Raw genomic sequence first — 15,374 nt, forward strand, 5'->3', positions numbered from 1 at the left:
AATTTCGAGCTGAATTTGCAAAATAACAATCGGAGCATTTTAGAAGATAAAATGGAGGGGTAAATTTGGAAGAGGGACATGACTTACTAGGCTGAGGGCTGGAAGAGTTGAATGTTTGCTGGGTGGTGGCCGATATCTTGAAGGTACGCCAATGGTTTGAATACATCTTGTTTATGTGAACTGGACATTACCAGTTGGCGGGCAACAACCCGTACCCGTACCCGAGCCCAACCGGCATAGCCTGTCCGGTTCCGGCGGGGACGGGTAATGGGATAGCTTGTATCTGCCTCGGGTAGCGCTAGAACCCGTACCCGAGCCCAACGGGTAGAATAGAGTTACTGACATATAAACACATAGTTATGTGATAACAGTGTAAATGTTTGGTCTGGCTGTGGAAGCGACGGAGTTGTAAATTTTCACATGTAAATGTCGGAGGGAGAGGGAAATGTAGGGAGGATTTGGGAGGCGCGCCAAATGACTATCCAGAAGGCTTCACACGGCTTGTACAGGGGCTACTGGATAGTCAGTTGGGTATCGCATGGGGTGGTCTCATGCCCAGTGGAAGCCGGATTGCGTCCCAGGGACGGGCCCTGGAACGGCTGCCTGCGCGGACAAACCGCGGGGCAAGAAAGCTACGGCCACGGCGAACGGGCGGCCTTGCGGTCGCACCTTAGCGGGCCAAGCACTAGCTGCCGAAGTTGGGCCTTGATTTGTGGATGTTGGTGGAGCTCAAGTGTGCTGAGAGCATCTCCAACGGACTCGCTAAAGCGGGACTCGCGACCCCAATTTAGCGAGTCGGGCGAGTTTTCGGGGTCCAACGGACTCGCTACACGACTCGCCAAACGCCTCCCGAGTCGCCTCAACTCGCCACAGCCCTCCACTTGTGGCGAGTCTGCTCCAACCCGACACTCGGCCCTCTTGGGCCGCACCTCGCACCCCACACATGCTACACCTAACGCTACATCACCTACCGGCCCATCCTCACATCAGGTCATGGGTAGGATGACCGGTCGTTGATACCCATGACTGGTCATCAATAAGATGACCGGTCATTGATACCCATGACCGGTCATCGATAGGATGACCTGTCATCGATAGGATGACCTGTCATCGATAGGATGACCTGTCATCGATAGGATGACCTGTCATCGATACCCATGACCGGTCATCGATAGGATGACCTGTCAACGATACCCATGACCGGTCATCAAAGCCGATGACCGGGCATCGATAGTCATTGATACCCATGACCGGTCATTGATGCCCATGACTGGTCATCGATCCCATGACCGGTCATCGAGGCCGATGGCCGGGCATCAACATAGATGAGCGGACATCGAGACCAATGACCGGCATCAATATAATCACGGGTCATCCTGTTGATGACCGGGATCAATGCATGGCCGGTCATCGATAGGATGACCGGGCGTTTGACTCCGAGGATCGAAAGGATGACCAGGAGCTGGTCATCTACTTGTGTGGCTTGACGGGCAAGGTGTGGTCTTGCCGACAACGAGTTGGTCCAGCCTGTTGTCGGGTCTCGATTTCTGGCGAGTCCGCTGTGGACCGAGCCTGGGATACCCCGTTACATGTGGTCCAGGGCCGTGACCCAGGGTCTGCGCGATCCAGGGACCGTTGGAGATGCTCTGACAGAGCGGCAATTCTGTCAGACACGCCGGCATTTGTGCGCAAGTTGCGGAGCACCCCCGTGGAGCACACTGCGTTGGGGCGCCGGGCTGGCCCGCGGAAAGGCTATGCTGAACTTGGTACGTTCGGGTGTTTGTTCTGATGTGGTCTGCAAGGCCAAACCAGCAGGGCACGCGAACTTCGGAGCATTCGAGATCATGAGGTCATTGAAATTGCAGCATTGATAGGCTCCATTAGGGAAGGAGGGAGTAAACGGGAGTGCACGATAGAACAGAAGGGGGCGGAAATGTCTTTGTGAGAGGAGTTGAGAACAATCAGATGCGTAGACAGGGATGGTGGCAGACATGGGACATTAAACAACGCTGAGTATGGGCAATTACTATGTCAGGAGAACGGCAGAGGACAGGGTCGATGTGGCATGAAAGAAAAGCAGCCAAAGCTAATGAGGCCATCGAGGTGACAATCCTGCAAGTGCATCAGGGAAGGAGAGAAGCGAAGTCAGTTGGTGGAAATTGGCACACCTGGCGAATGATGGCTTACCATGATCGAGTCGGAAGGCTACGACTTCTAAGCCTTGGTTTCTTTGCCGGGTTGGGGCTTGGCGTCCTTCTGCAAAATCCCGAATCCGTTGTTGTTGTAGTAGTTCCCGTAGTTCCCACTGTTGCCGAATGTTCCAGCCGGGGACGTCGCAAAGTTGTTGTACGCGCCGTTGTTAGCAAGTCTGTTTTGGTATTGATAGAATGCGGACGGGTTGTATGGGCCGGAGTTTGGTACGTAGGCTGGGGGGTATTGTGGGGTTTGGTTGTCCCCGTAAGGCCAAAATGTCAGCGGAGTGTACGGAGTAGGACCGTTGGTAGTGTAGGCGGGTTGCGGTCGGGGAATGTTGCGTGGGTCGTTCACCCAAGCTGGTGTTTGGGCAGTGTGGTCGAGGAAACCAGGGTCAGGGACAGTTGGGTTGAACGGCCTGGCGATGGAGGCGTGGGCGAAGGCCAGGCAGACTGTGACGGCTACGTTGAACTGCATTTCGGATGTGCTCGGTTGGGGGAATGGGCGGGACGGTGGTTTGCAGGCTGGAGGATAGTGTGCTGGCGAGTCTGGTGGTTGAAGTGGGGCCTGGGATTGGCGGAGGCAGGCCCGGAATGTCTCTATTTATATTGTTGGATCCTCTGGGGAGGGCTCTCTTCGAGGGAGGACTGGTCGACAGCAAGCCGAGCAGCGCACACATCTCGGCCCTGCCCGCTTTCCGTTCATCCAATTGAAGGATTTCGGTTGAGTACATAAGATTGTCAATGACGAGCACCAAAATGCACTGCGTATTGCCAATCGAGGATTTGAAAATCGTTTGTTTCCCGCGATGCACCATTCTGCATTTCTTGTCTCCCGTCGAACCGGAACAACCGCAAGCCGCCCAGGCTGTCAGGTGCTGGATCCGGCCGGACAGGAGTCCGACGGTGCTCTTCGCTCAGCAGCTGTGCCCTGGGAACCGGGAAGAAACTGCGCCCCTCACATTCAGATATTTATGTATTTTTTTACATAAATAGACATGCCAATGAGATGACGGTCACGGAAGAGTCGGAGACTGCGATGAGGGGTTTTTCATTTTGAGGAGATAACTCAGAACAGGATGGGAAGAAGCGGTCGGGGTGCGGACACTCTGGTGTGTCAATCCATGTTCCCCGGGGTGTGATGTCATCGGATTCGGAGGTCTAGACTCAGCCTGACTCTAACCGCCCAGCCGATCGCACGATGAACCACGCAGAAGACCCGCAGACGACGACGCCGACGATGGCCGAGGAGCCGTACATCCCGGGCCTCACCAACCCAAGCTTGTTTCAGGAACTGCCATCGGTAGGATAATATCTTCTGAATTCGTTCATACACACACCTCTCCGGCTGATTTTGGGACTTCGTGTGTGTACAGCTCAATGGCTTCCAGCGTCTGGTTCCCCAAGACCTGGCACACCAGATCTACAAGGAGCAGCTCGACCAACACTCCCGCCCCTCTTCCTCCTTCTCATCTCCTTCCGAGCTGGTCGTGCGTCTTGCAACTGCCAAGATATATTTTGCAATCTGGTAACTGACGCTCAGGGTTTCTTTTCCCACAGGAATCTTGCTCCTGGAGAGCTCTAGCCCTCCTGGCCCGCCACCAGATCGTCGGCTCAGACCCGTCCCACACGGCCTCAATCCTCCAAGTAAAGTGTCCCGCCTCACAACCCCCACCGTTCTAGCAGTTACCCATGACTTGTGTATGTGTGTGTAGGCATGGTCGTACCGGTTTCTGGCACTCTACCAGCTCCGCCAGCCGCGGATAATCGCCCGGGAGATGCTCGGCTTGTTCTCGACGATCGGCCAGACGCTCCCCCTGACCGACATCCTGCTCGACCTTAGCCCTGCAACCCTCTGCTCCCCCTCTAACCTCCAGAAAAAGGCTCCCAAAAAGGCCCTTCCGGACATCATCCCTTTTCCGATCCTTATCCTCCGCGCGCGGTTGCCCATCCTGTTGGCCCCTCATCAGCATCCTGCCGCAATCAAAACCTCAGACGGATTGTTCGAGTTGCTTGAAGGCTGCCAACGGATGCATGATTATTACGATCAATATTCCCGAGAGTGAGCAGTCCTTTCTTGTTTTTTTTTTTGTTCAAGAAAGAGCTTGCAGAGAGCGCATTTTGAGGTATTCTTGCGCTTCTTGGTTTCCACAGCTACGAGGAGAAACGAGCACAGAAGGAGCTGTGGAGGAAGAGGATGAAGGAGATTGTGGGGCTGCTAGCGGGCCTATTTTCAGGGCATGGGTCTGACTCGGATGGGCTACTGGATCCAGCGGGGGCAGGCGGGATGCGGGGAGGGGGGCGGGTGTACATACCGGACCGGCTGCTGTCGCTGGGGCTTGTCCGGAGTCTGGTCGAGGAGTGCGCGCAAGAAGAGCCGCGGGAAGGGGGGCAGCAGAGGTGGGTGGAGATGGAGACGCAGCTGTGGCTCGAGCTCGGCGCGCTGGACAAGGCTGACCGGCTGCTCGAGACGCTTGGCCCCGCACACCCCCTCGGCCTCGTCCGTGCCATCGTGGCCGGCCGGCCCGCAGACGCCCCCCCCCGCTTCCTCCCTCTCGCCCAAGCTTCTCTCGCCCGCGAAGGCCCACCCGATGTCGGCCTCATCAACAACCTCGCCACCGCCCTGCTGTACTCTGGAAACCTCTCCGAAGTCCGTCGGATTCCCTCTTTCTCAACAAAAAACCCAGGCGAGAATATCTGCTGATTTTCTGGTGTGTACGGCGCGTGATAGGGGTTCCCAATCATGCAAGCGTTGATGGACAAGTTGACTCCGATCCCGGACGCTCCAGCCGGCGCCGACGACGACGAAGGAGCCAAAGAAGCCAGCCAGGAGGGAGCAGAGAGGAGGGGGGACCATTGGCTACAGGCCCAAGGGTCGATCAACGGCCTGATATTGAACTACGCGACATGGGTCGAACTCGCCTCTGGGTCGGATAGCGAGCAGATCAAGAGAGACTTCCTCGTCCGTCTCCTCCAATCCTCCTCTCCGACCACTCAGAACCAGATCGAGTTTCCGGTCCATAGGATCGCCGACTCGGTCTCCTTGAATTGCTTCAAATTCTCCGCGGCTTCCTTCCAGGCTGCTCCTTGAGCCCGTGTTCGGGCAAACGAAGACGCTGGCTCGGGTTCCTCTGTCACTCTATTAGTCAGAAGAAAATGGATCTATTAGGTGGTGTGAGGGCACTTGGTTTTTTACACTGTAACACAGGAAAAGTGTATTTCGCTGATTCATCATAAGTGTCACCAACAGGACAACCACCGGCAACACGCCAAAACAACAGCAGAAATCAAATTTTCCTCTTATCTACAATACACTTGTGTAAAATCCATGTTTCTCCTTATTGTATGTGCACAGATGATATACTATAGTTACAAACATACACTAAGATACAGTTGTCACTCCTTACATTCTCATAGTCGCGTAGACGGGTAGACGCGTTAGGGAACATTCGGGTCCCGACGCGTACAATATGTATTATAAATACTGAAGTCTAACCTTCGCCAACCTGTCTGATACATACATCGGCGTCAGACACCTTTCATTCTGTCGAGTCGGCGACTCCTGTCTCCCCTTCAAATCACCCCACTTGGGGACTCACCAGAAATCCGCCCCTCTCATCCACACATCTCGCGAATACGGCCTGCCCTTCCTCGGCCCTTACTCCCGATCAGAAGTCGTTCCGACACAACCCTCCACGCGCCGCGATGCCTCACTACGCCGTCGAGGGACCGAGTGGATCGGAGGAGGCTGGCCATTCCCCGCTCATCCGGTCCAATTCGACAGATCCCCATTCATCCAACCCGGCCACTTCCCGGCAGCAAGACCCGGTCGCCCCGCCTCAATCCGGAAACAATCAGCCAAACACCCACGACGTCCGCCCGGTTGACCGTCGCGAGTTTCAGCGCCTTCAAGCTTCCGTGGACCGGATGATGACGCTCATGGAAACGATGTCCATGTCGCAGCACAACGCCTCTTCGGACGCCGTTCCCGCACACCCTCAACCTCCGCCCGCGCAACAAACCCAATCTGATCCCCATCATCGACCACTTTTCTTTCCCCCTCATCAACAAACCCAATCCTTTTCCTCCCACCGCCCCTTTCCCCAATCTTTCCACCATGCTCCTCATCTCTTCCCTCCCAACCCCCAACAACAATCCAACAACACCCCGCAGTTTCGTTCTCATCCGGCAGCCCAACTCCCACCGACGGCCCACGTACCACCGACGGCCCAGGCTCGTCGACCAGCTGCATCCGCTCCTCAGCAGGCTTACGAGCATCAGCTGGTCGCGGAACCGCCGAAGCTTGAGGATATCTGGTTCACGGGCGACTCGGTCCATCTTCTCCATTTTCTGCGTTTGGTTCGAAACTTTTTGCGAATCAACCTGCATTTTCAGTCCGACTCGCGGCGGATAGCCTGGATCGCACAGCATTTTGGTCACCCTCCCTCCCATCATAGCGCGATTCCGGCGCCTTCCATCAACTGGTACAACTCATTGATTATCGAAAACTCTCGGCGGCAGGGGGTGTACGGCATATATGAAGATCATCACGGCATACCTTTCCGCCATGAAAAGCTGGTGTCGGTGTCTGCATTCTTGGACGCCCTGATCGCGGATTTTGGCGACAAATTCATCGGTGAGAACGCCAAGAGAGCGCTGGAGGCCTGTAAACAGAAGAATCGGCCCATTGGGGAGTACAATTCCCAGTTCAAATCGCTTGTCTATCTCGTTGCTGATGATGAAGAGAGTCGTATCGAGAAGTATGTTTCTGGACTCAACCCGTGGATTGTCCGGCAAGCGATGTCGACGGAGTGGACTCGATGCACGTCTCTCGACAGGAAGATGCAGTTGGCCTGGAAGGCGGCAGACCAGGCCGACCGCTTGGCCTTGCTCCCTCCGGCGCCCGGATTCGGCGGCGCCCCCGAACTGCCCTCTTCCGCTCGGTTGCCACCCTCTCAAGTTCCTCGCCAACAAGCCCCTTCCCACCGGCAAGCGCATGGCCCCGAAGCGATGGAAGCGGACGCAGCCAGGGCTGTCCCGGCGACCCCGGCCACTCGCGCGCTTCTGGATGCGTGTCGAGCGCTGTGTCGTGCGCGAGGACGCTGCTTTCGGTGTCTTGCTCCCAGCGTCCCCGGAGCGCACACCGGCGCCGCCGACTGCCCTGATCTCTTTGTCTCGGCCGCGCGTCGTCAGGCGTTTGTGGACGAATGCCGCACCAACCCTGGCCACGCATCTGTTGCGGCTATCTCTGCCCCACCCGTGCTCCCAACGCCTCTCTCGTACACCGCTGCTTCCCCGACGAATTTCTCCATCCACGCGACAGCGCATTCTCGGTCTCGATGAACACTACGATGATGATGATGAGGCCGACTGCGCCACGGTTTCAGTCCCAAGTTATGATGTTCAGATATTCTTTGGGCTGTTCTGATCAATAACAAGAATATAACTCATGTGATAGTAGTATTCTAAATACCCATGTAGACTGCATATGTAGGTGTCTTCAGGAGGAAAGGTGCCTCGCTTCATGGTCACAACCGTGCTCGCACACCTGAACCAAATGTTCAACGCTGATCGGACCCTCGCCATACATCAGGGACATGGGATGGATGCCCTTCTTGTTGAGCTGGCCAGCAGCTCTATGTGCATCCATATCCTAATATACCCAAAGGGTCTACTGGACTCAAACAAGGATGTGTGTGTTTTTAGCAGAAGATGATTCCCCATTCCTGAGGTGTGCTAATGCCATGCAGCTCACCATATTGTTTGCAGGACTTTTTCTGTGCCCTGGAAAATTTTGTGACCCTTTGGGGCACCGTGGCTAAGGTTTTGGTGGTGTTCCTTAGCAGGACACCTGCCAAAATGAGCACACAGTAGCACACCCCTTTCCTGGGGTGAGATAATGCCATGCAGCTCACCATGTGCTCTGAGTGGGGTTGTTGCCCTCTGTAAAATTCTAGTGTGGCTTTGGTGCTGTAGTGAGGATTTTTTTTTTTAATTTTTGAAATTTTTGCAAAAATTAAATTTCTGACTCCCAAACAAGGTTTATAAATTTGACTTCCAACTCCTAAAATGTGCTTGGGTCAATTTTTGGTCTGCACAACCCGGGCCCAACTTTGAGAAGAGGTCCTCCCAATGCACGCGCCATTTGAGAGTTGGAAGTCAATCAATCAAGACCCCATTTATATTGGTGCCAAACGGGGCCTTAACAAATTCACTCTGCTGCGGGGTGTGTGATCTTGCAAAGCAAGCGTCTGACAACCCTTGGCAGGAGGGACTTGCTTGCTATCACCCCCTTTTGCGGAGCCAAGATTCTGAGTGTGGCTGGGAGGTAATTTTGAAGCACTACAATTCCTTGCCCTCAATACTTTATTTTGGAATAAAATAGTTCAGGTTGTACACCTTATTTTTGCCATCCAACCTACAAATTTGAGGTGGTTCACAAAAAACCTGCCAGCCCACAGAAATTTCACAAACTCCACAAATAGCTGGGTTTACAAACAGTGGTTAACGTGGCCGCTGCCCTTTGCAGCTTGTGTGCACAATTGGTGGCCATTTTTATGTGTAGCTTTTTCTCTAAAGAATGTCAAAGTAGACCCTGGTACCATTTGGCACCAGGGTACCCCCTGAGCTTTCACCCAAAGTTGGTACCTAGTACCGCACCCGGCACCGCCTGGCGGGTACCAGCGGTACCGGTGGCAGGTACCACGGGTACCGCCACCTGCACCTGTTGTTCTCTTCACTTTTCAACATTTATAACTATAAGTTTACTACTTAAATTTACTTGTAGTAACATTCTTGTTTATAATATCAGTCCTATCTACTTGTAATCCAGCTATGTCAAACATTTATTTAAAAAAAAATCAAAGCATCTTCAATCTTCATCCAAGACAATCACCTTTCTTTTACTTTTAGATTTCTTCTCGGTCTTCTTGGCATCGTTGATGCCCTCTTTCCACGCGGCCAAGACTCCCTCAATTATCATCTTGTTCTTTGAATAGAAGGCTACGGTCATCCCCCTGCTTATTGAGACGGGCTTGAGTCTGTGTCGCTTTGATGAAACGTAATCCCGGCCAAAGCTAAAAGCTCACAACAGATGTTGCTGCAGGATCAAGTCAAAGAGGAATCAGAATCAGAAATACAAGGAAGAAGCGCACAAATATTTAACTCGCCTGGACAACTTAAGACATCCAGCGCCATGTCCACGAGTCCACCATGCATGTTGCCCGAATGCTTCTGTGTGATTCACCACTTCAAAGGATTCACTGGCTCATTGCCATTGAGTACGAGGCCACCGGACAGCCAGACATCAAGCGCGTTGTTTGAGCAGTTGCCCCCTCTTGCCGCAGCAGCATTGCTTAGGCCGGCAAGCATACTCGTCATGGGCTGTAAATGCAAAACAAATCTGTTAGATTTATGTTATGTCGGGTTTCTGTTTGATCTGAATGTGATACCTACCTTTGAGGCGGGCGTTGGGGCAGTTAGAGGAGGAGTAGGCAGCTGCGGCTTGTAAAACAATGACCACATGTCTCGGGCCAGACGTATTGCTTCGGCGATCCATCCAGGCTCCCATTTCGCCAGTTTGAAGTACTTGTCCTTAAACGACGGGTGAAGCACTGTTAATGAAGTTGGTCAGCAAGAGTACCAACAGACAAAAGAGAGAGAGAAATATGTACAAATTGAGATCCTGTAGAGCGGGGAAGAGTCTGTCAAGCTATAATATTTGTTTGTCAACTTTAATCCATGTTGGCAGGCGTTCCTCAGTGCTGGAGGGTATTTTATATTGCTGATAACTGTTGACAAGTGCTCTGTGATTTGGTCAATGTAGACGACAATGTTGGACAGGCGAGACATCCCTGCAGTAGATACTTTGAGTGTTAACTCCTGGAAAATTCCCAGGACGTGGACGAGATCCCGCGCTAAGTCTAGATCTGCCCTATCCAAGTAATATTTGTGCTCAACACCGTGTTGCTTGAGACGCTGCCACTCAAGACTTCAAAAATGCAGGAGAGAATAAAGTTAATTGAGAGTAAGTTACCACCAAAGCAAAAGGGGGACTTACATTTCAGGTTCGCACCAAAGAATGCTTTGGAGTTGAGAGAACGTCGAGTTCCATCGTGTACGCACATCCCTCTCAACGCTATGTGGAGTCTCACACTCCTTGTCTTCACAAATCTCAACAAACTTGGCTTTTGAGTTTGGTGAGAACCGTAACTTCTTAGTGATCGCACGAAACTGTAGGAAGAACTTAGCAAGTACCATTCAAGCAAACTAATATCTAGAGAAATTGATTATGTACCTTAGCCAGTGTTATTTTGCAACTATCAGTTGTATAGTTATCATCATCGTCTTCTTCACTAGCTCTTTTGATGTCGCCCTCACTGAGTGAATCATCATCATCTGATGCGCAGAGGGATTCCTCCTCGGCCTCGGTATCTTCATCTCGTATCAGGGTTGAATCATCCTTTTTGCCTTGGGAAAGACTAGAGTAGCATCCGAGAACATTGAGCACATATCAGGTTCATTAGAGACGAATGAGAGTCGGACTCACATTTGGATTTGATCTGCAGCGTCATCCTCTCCACTTTGTGACCCATCGGAGTCGACATCTGCATCAATTGACCCTGTATTTTTTGCTTCTTGTTACCAAACGGCCGTAGAATAGCCTGAACAATCAGGTTAAGGATATGCGCAAAACAGCGTATCCAATTGGCCTTGCCTCTAAAACAAGGCCACTGAAGCTTCTTGAGCTCCCTCACCATTACTTTGTTATTTTTGGCGTTGTTGCTCACAAGACCACATATCTAAATAAGATATTGTGTTTTCAGTATCAAAGAAAGCAAAGAATGCAATCATAGTAAACATCTCACCTTGTCCTTAATTCCAAATTTTTCCACAACCAAAGCAACTGTCTTGGCCAAGTACTCACCAGTGTGGCTACAAGACAGCCAAAGAAAGTCGAGAGGCATAGCCTCTAGCTTCATATCACTATTGCTGCCTTCTACTAATTGGTAGATCACCGTGCCAAGGATATCAAAACCGTTGGGTGATTGCCATGCATCAACACCAAGATATAAGGCTCCTTTGTGAGCCTAAAGATTGAACAGTTTAAAAGGATTCAGTTTGATCAATTGCACAGTCAAACAATCAAGAATTTATATAAAAAAGGTAACCTCACGTTTAAAGAATTACAGTAATTTTGTTGTATTGCCAAGTAAAGTAAGTGAATATCCCTAGAAACGTCATGGGGCCTTGGTAAATGTTTGATGACCGTGGGGTGGAGGATTGCTTTGTGGCTAGCATCCACAAGTGCCAAGAATGGTCTAGCGGCCTTGGCGCACCATATTGCGCAGAGTTGGGGAACCTGGGATTTTACTTGGTCACTATACAATCTGAAAAAAAGAAATGTAGGCTTACCTCCTTTGGAATGATTTCCCCGGTGCCTTTAATTCCTAGACCAGCCAATGAATGTGTTGATTTAATTTCCTGGTGTTTGTGAAGGCAAATTGATGCGTGCTTTTTCAGATTGCTGCAAGAGGAGTCTGAGGTGGGACAATTGATCTTTGTGCTGCATCTGAAGCTCAAATTCAGTTATGTGATATTTTGAAGGGCTGAGATGAATACGAATGGCTTACAGCTTGCAAGGATAGGCGATCATCCGTCGGCCATGCTTGTCCAATTGATTGGAAAGCTCGGGCATCTCATACTGACCATAGCTTGAGCTAATGGAGTTTAAAGCAATCTTCTTAGCTTGTCCTACAGGTAAATAGTTGTTGGTCAGAATTGATTAGGATATAATGTAAATAATTGACTGCTCTCACTTAATTCCTCCTCATTGGTGATTATGTGACTTGCTCCAGATGGTGGCTGGGTGCTGGCTCGAGCATCAGTATTGTTGTCTTTGGTGGAAGCTTGACTTGGATTTCCTTCATCTGTTTGATTATCGGTCGGATTATCGTGGGTTGAAGATGCTCGAGATGATTGGTTCTTATGTTTTTTGCGGGTCGGAGCCATGGTTATTGTTGGTTGGTGATATACCCTTGGCTGGGCGAAGCGGGGGTATATGGACTAATTCTGGACATCTGGTCCTGCTTTGGTGACATCTTCATGTCTGAAAGTTTCACAGGCTACCCGGCTGATGCAGCAGGACCATGGTGATGGGCGGTACTTGTGGGCGGTACCTGGGTACCGCACCGCTTTATGGCCAAAAGAACATACCTAGTACCGCACCCGGCACCGCCTCACGGGTGCGGGGCGGGTGTGGGCGGTACCTACCAAGCGGTACTAGGTACCCGCCACGGGTACCGATTGACATTCTCTATTTTTCTCAGAGGATGCTACAAGCCCTAAAACACCACACATGTTCACCAGCTGTGAACATAACTCAATGAAAAAATAATCAAATTGGCATTCTTGCTGTGCCAATTTCAGGAGGTATGGTGTAAGTCCCTCCTGACAGAGGCTTGCTTGCAAGTTCAGCCTACCCTGGGGGCCCAAAGTCTTGAGGGACTGTGCAAGTCTGCTATAACAAGCTTTAGGCTGGGCCAAAGTTCAACATTATCACAAAAGCACCGTCCAAGCCAAACTTAAATAAGTCCCTCTAAAGTTTGCGCGACCTCCTCGGAGGAGCCCGGCTCAAACCCGGCCGGGCACGGGTGGCTTGTTGGACGCCCGCCCCAATTGCCAGCCTTTTAGTTAAGTTAGCAGGCGTTCATGTGACAGGTTACCAGTATCCTGTGACATGTCATGGACATTATTACGTCAGTGGCGGCGGACTCGAGCTCCAACTTCGGAGTGTCATCACTTTCGACAACAATCGTCACGGTCACCGTCAACTACACAAACAGCATACCGTCTGGCGGCCCATCCATCATGGCTAGTATCGCAAACCAAGTCATCTTCCATCCCGTTATTTCCAGCTCTCTGAAGGTGGGAAACACAACTGGTTCGTCTCTCTTGTTCAACTCTTGTTCGCTCTGACTCCCGTCTCATGACTACCTACTACCACATGGTTCCATATCCATAGTCGGTCGTGATAAACTTTATCGTACCATCCAGTATTTTTCTCGCTTCTTAGTCTGGTAGTAAGCAATTTTCTTCTCGGCTTCATCTCACCGATCGAGTATCTTGTTACGGTTTGGTTGAGGGTTTACCAAATCAACCAGTTTCGAGAAAAACGGATATGATAAACAAACGATCATGAGGTTCAACAACCTCAAATCAGCACTGGGAGTTTCTCGAAAACGTGAGTGCACCCGTAATAATCTATGCAAAGAAAAATAAAATAAAATTTTGGATCAGATGTTCAGTCGAAAACTGACTCAGACAAATGTTTGGGCATGAAAATCCGCAGTCATGCGACTTGGGAAACCCTTGGAGCATCTGCAAGCTGCGCTCAAAGTGACCAAGGAAATCTCTGACCCGGTTGTCGGGGTCTGTGCGGTCGGTCGGCAAATATCATATGCAATCTATCTGTTCAATGACATGATGATCTGGGTAAGCATTCTAAAAGTACTAAGCTTGGGCGACAATGAGCAGAGATGTGACCTGTTTGATTTTAATCATACCACCCTCTGAGATGAAAATAGGCTGACAAGATCAAGTTTATCACACTCGATAAAGTCGATCTGGCATTGGTCAACAAGCGAGCAGCCCAATTCTGGATGGCTGGGATCTCGTTAAATGTGATCAGTGGGATCTACAAGCACCAACAAGTTCAATCTAAACTTCGCAAGATAAAACGAGCCAACAAGTCGTTCGGAGAACATGAAAAAGAGGAAAAGAAGCACCAGATTCAGTCCATCTCTGCGTCAGTATCTCCGTCTGCTTCTTCCCCGAATCTGACTAACCAACAGATTAACATTTGGAGGCTGAATTGTTCCTACTTGTTTTGAGCAGTCAAGCTTTCGCTGTACGATTGCAATTACTCCAAGATTTCTGTGATATTCTTTCGCCTTCGTCTACGTTAGGCTATCATTCCCTGAACGATGGGGTGATTGGTGGAGCAGGGTAAGGACTGCCCATCCAATTCTCGTGTTCGGATAACGTAGCAACAAATTAACTGACCAAAACCAATCCCCCGTTTTCGGATCGTTCTGATCGTCTGTAGAGTCATTTCCTCATTGCTAGGTCTCAGATCTCAAGTGAACAAGGTCCTTGGAAGCGGAATGTGACACGCCTGAATGATCTCGTTTAGCAATACTTTCGATTCAAAGGGGAAAGAAAAATTGTCTAGCTTTTTTATAGTCTTTCAAATATGTACATGTGAGCCCGCTTCAACTCATCGAGATTTGACAAAAGAACGACCTCTTAGCTGTATTCTAGAAAGTATGAATAAATCAAACAAAAACAAACCAAGAAGCTCCTATGTGAATGTCTTTTTGTTTCAATTGTATTAATGTCCATCTAGTTGTTGTGGTGCTCCAATCTGTCTGTTTGCATTGAAATGCACAAACTGTAAACTTCTCTTCATTTTGAAATTCAGCTCATGTAATTGAAAAGTAAGTTTGTTTGCTATCATGACCACAGAGGTAAAAGTTGGTACAGTTTTAAAGGTAGTGTGAACTGTGGTGGGCTAAATGCATAATATAGTGAAATGATCTTCATTCATTTTTTTTGCCCTACTACATATTTGAAGTAGAGCTCTACACGGCGGACGCAAAACTCCAAAGTATCTCCGAAAGTATTTCGGAGAGCCTCCAAAGTACCCGCCAGCAGCAGCGGACGGTCGGCACTTGGTCAAAATATCTGACGAAGTTCCTCCGAAGTAAGATTTCAATGGAACTTCGAATGTCCTTTGGAGAGCCTTCGGAGGAGAACCTTCCTCCGAAGGCTCTCCAAAGGAAATTTGAAGATCCTTCGCCAGGCCTTCGGAAAAACTTCGAAGTATTGCTACTTCGAAGCCCCTTCGAATGGGGACTTCGAAGAGGCTTTGAATGCATTTGAACTGGCCTTCGAAGGCACTCGGAAGATTCTTCGAAGGCCATTCGAAGTCGAGCTTAACTAAGCCTCTCCGAGGAGGCGCGAAGTGTCTCCGAAGGAGAGGCTTAGGACTAATGTCCCATTCTTCGCCTGAGGCTGAGAGATATTTACACGGAAAATCATGATTTCTGTGTTTACATCTCTTTTACTCATTTCTCTCAGCACAAAATTCAAAGCCTCCTATACCATGTTGTAGCCCTGCTT

General features: G+C 50.4%; 4 protein-coding genes across 4 annotated transcripts; 3 read left to right on the top strand and 1 right to left on the bottom strand.

Moving 5' to 3' along the window:
* Positions 1–2,214: 2,214 nt before the first annotated feature.
* PtA15_3A371 (uncharacterized protein) lies at positions 2,215–2,670 on the bottom strand (the record flags this gene model as incomplete). Its single annotated transcript, XM_053167333.1, has 1 exon — positions 2,215–2,670. The coding sequence occupies one exon, from the start codon at positions 2,668–2,670 to the stop codon at positions 2,215–2,217; it is 456 nt and encodes a 151-aa protein (XP_053018560.1).
* Positions 2,671–3,432: 762 nt separating this feature from the next.
* On the top strand, positions 3,433–5,283 carry PtA15_3A372 (uncharacterized protein; the record flags this gene model as incomplete). Its single annotated transcript, XM_053167334.1, has 6 exons — positions 3,433–3,495; positions 3,569–3,682; positions 3,753–3,839; positions 3,908–4,254; positions 4,347–4,842; positions 4,924–5,283. 6 exons carry the CDS (start codon positions 3,433–3,435, stop codon positions 5,281–5,283), a joined length of 1,467 nt encoding a protein of 488 aa, XP_053018561.1.
* Positions 5,284–5,897: 614 nt separating this feature from the next.
* On the top strand, positions 5,898–7,535 carry PtA15_3A373 (uncharacterized protein; the record flags this gene model as incomplete). The annotated part of the gene is made up of 2 exons (XM_053167335.1): positions 5,898–6,772; positions 7,031–7,535. The coding sequence occupies 2 exons, from the start codon at positions 5,898–5,900 to the stop codon at positions 7,533–7,535; spliced, it is 1,380 nt and encodes a 459-aa protein (XP_053018562.1).
* A 5,400-nt stretch (positions 7,536–12,935) lies between these two features.
* Positions 12,936–14,362, top strand: PtA15_3A374 (uncharacterized protein; the record flags this gene model as incomplete). Its single annotated transcript, XM_053167336.1, has 7 exons — positions 12,936–13,134; positions 13,216–13,273; positions 13,355–13,434; positions 13,543–13,685; positions 13,778–13,998; positions 14,088–14,198; positions 14,299–14,362. 7 exons carry the CDS (start codon positions 12,936–12,938, stop codon positions 14,360–14,362), a joined length of 876 nt encoding a protein of 291 aa, XP_053018563.1.
* Between the last annotated feature and the right edge of the window lie 1,012 nt (positions 14,363–15,374).

The sequence above is a fragment of the Puccinia triticina genome, chromosome 3A (assembly GCF_026914185.1).
Source record: "Puccinia triticina chromosome 3A, complete sequence".
NCBI classification, from domain to species: domain Eukaryota; kingdom Fungi; phylum Basidiomycota; class Pucciniomycetes; order Pucciniales; family Pucciniaceae; genus Puccinia; species Puccinia triticina.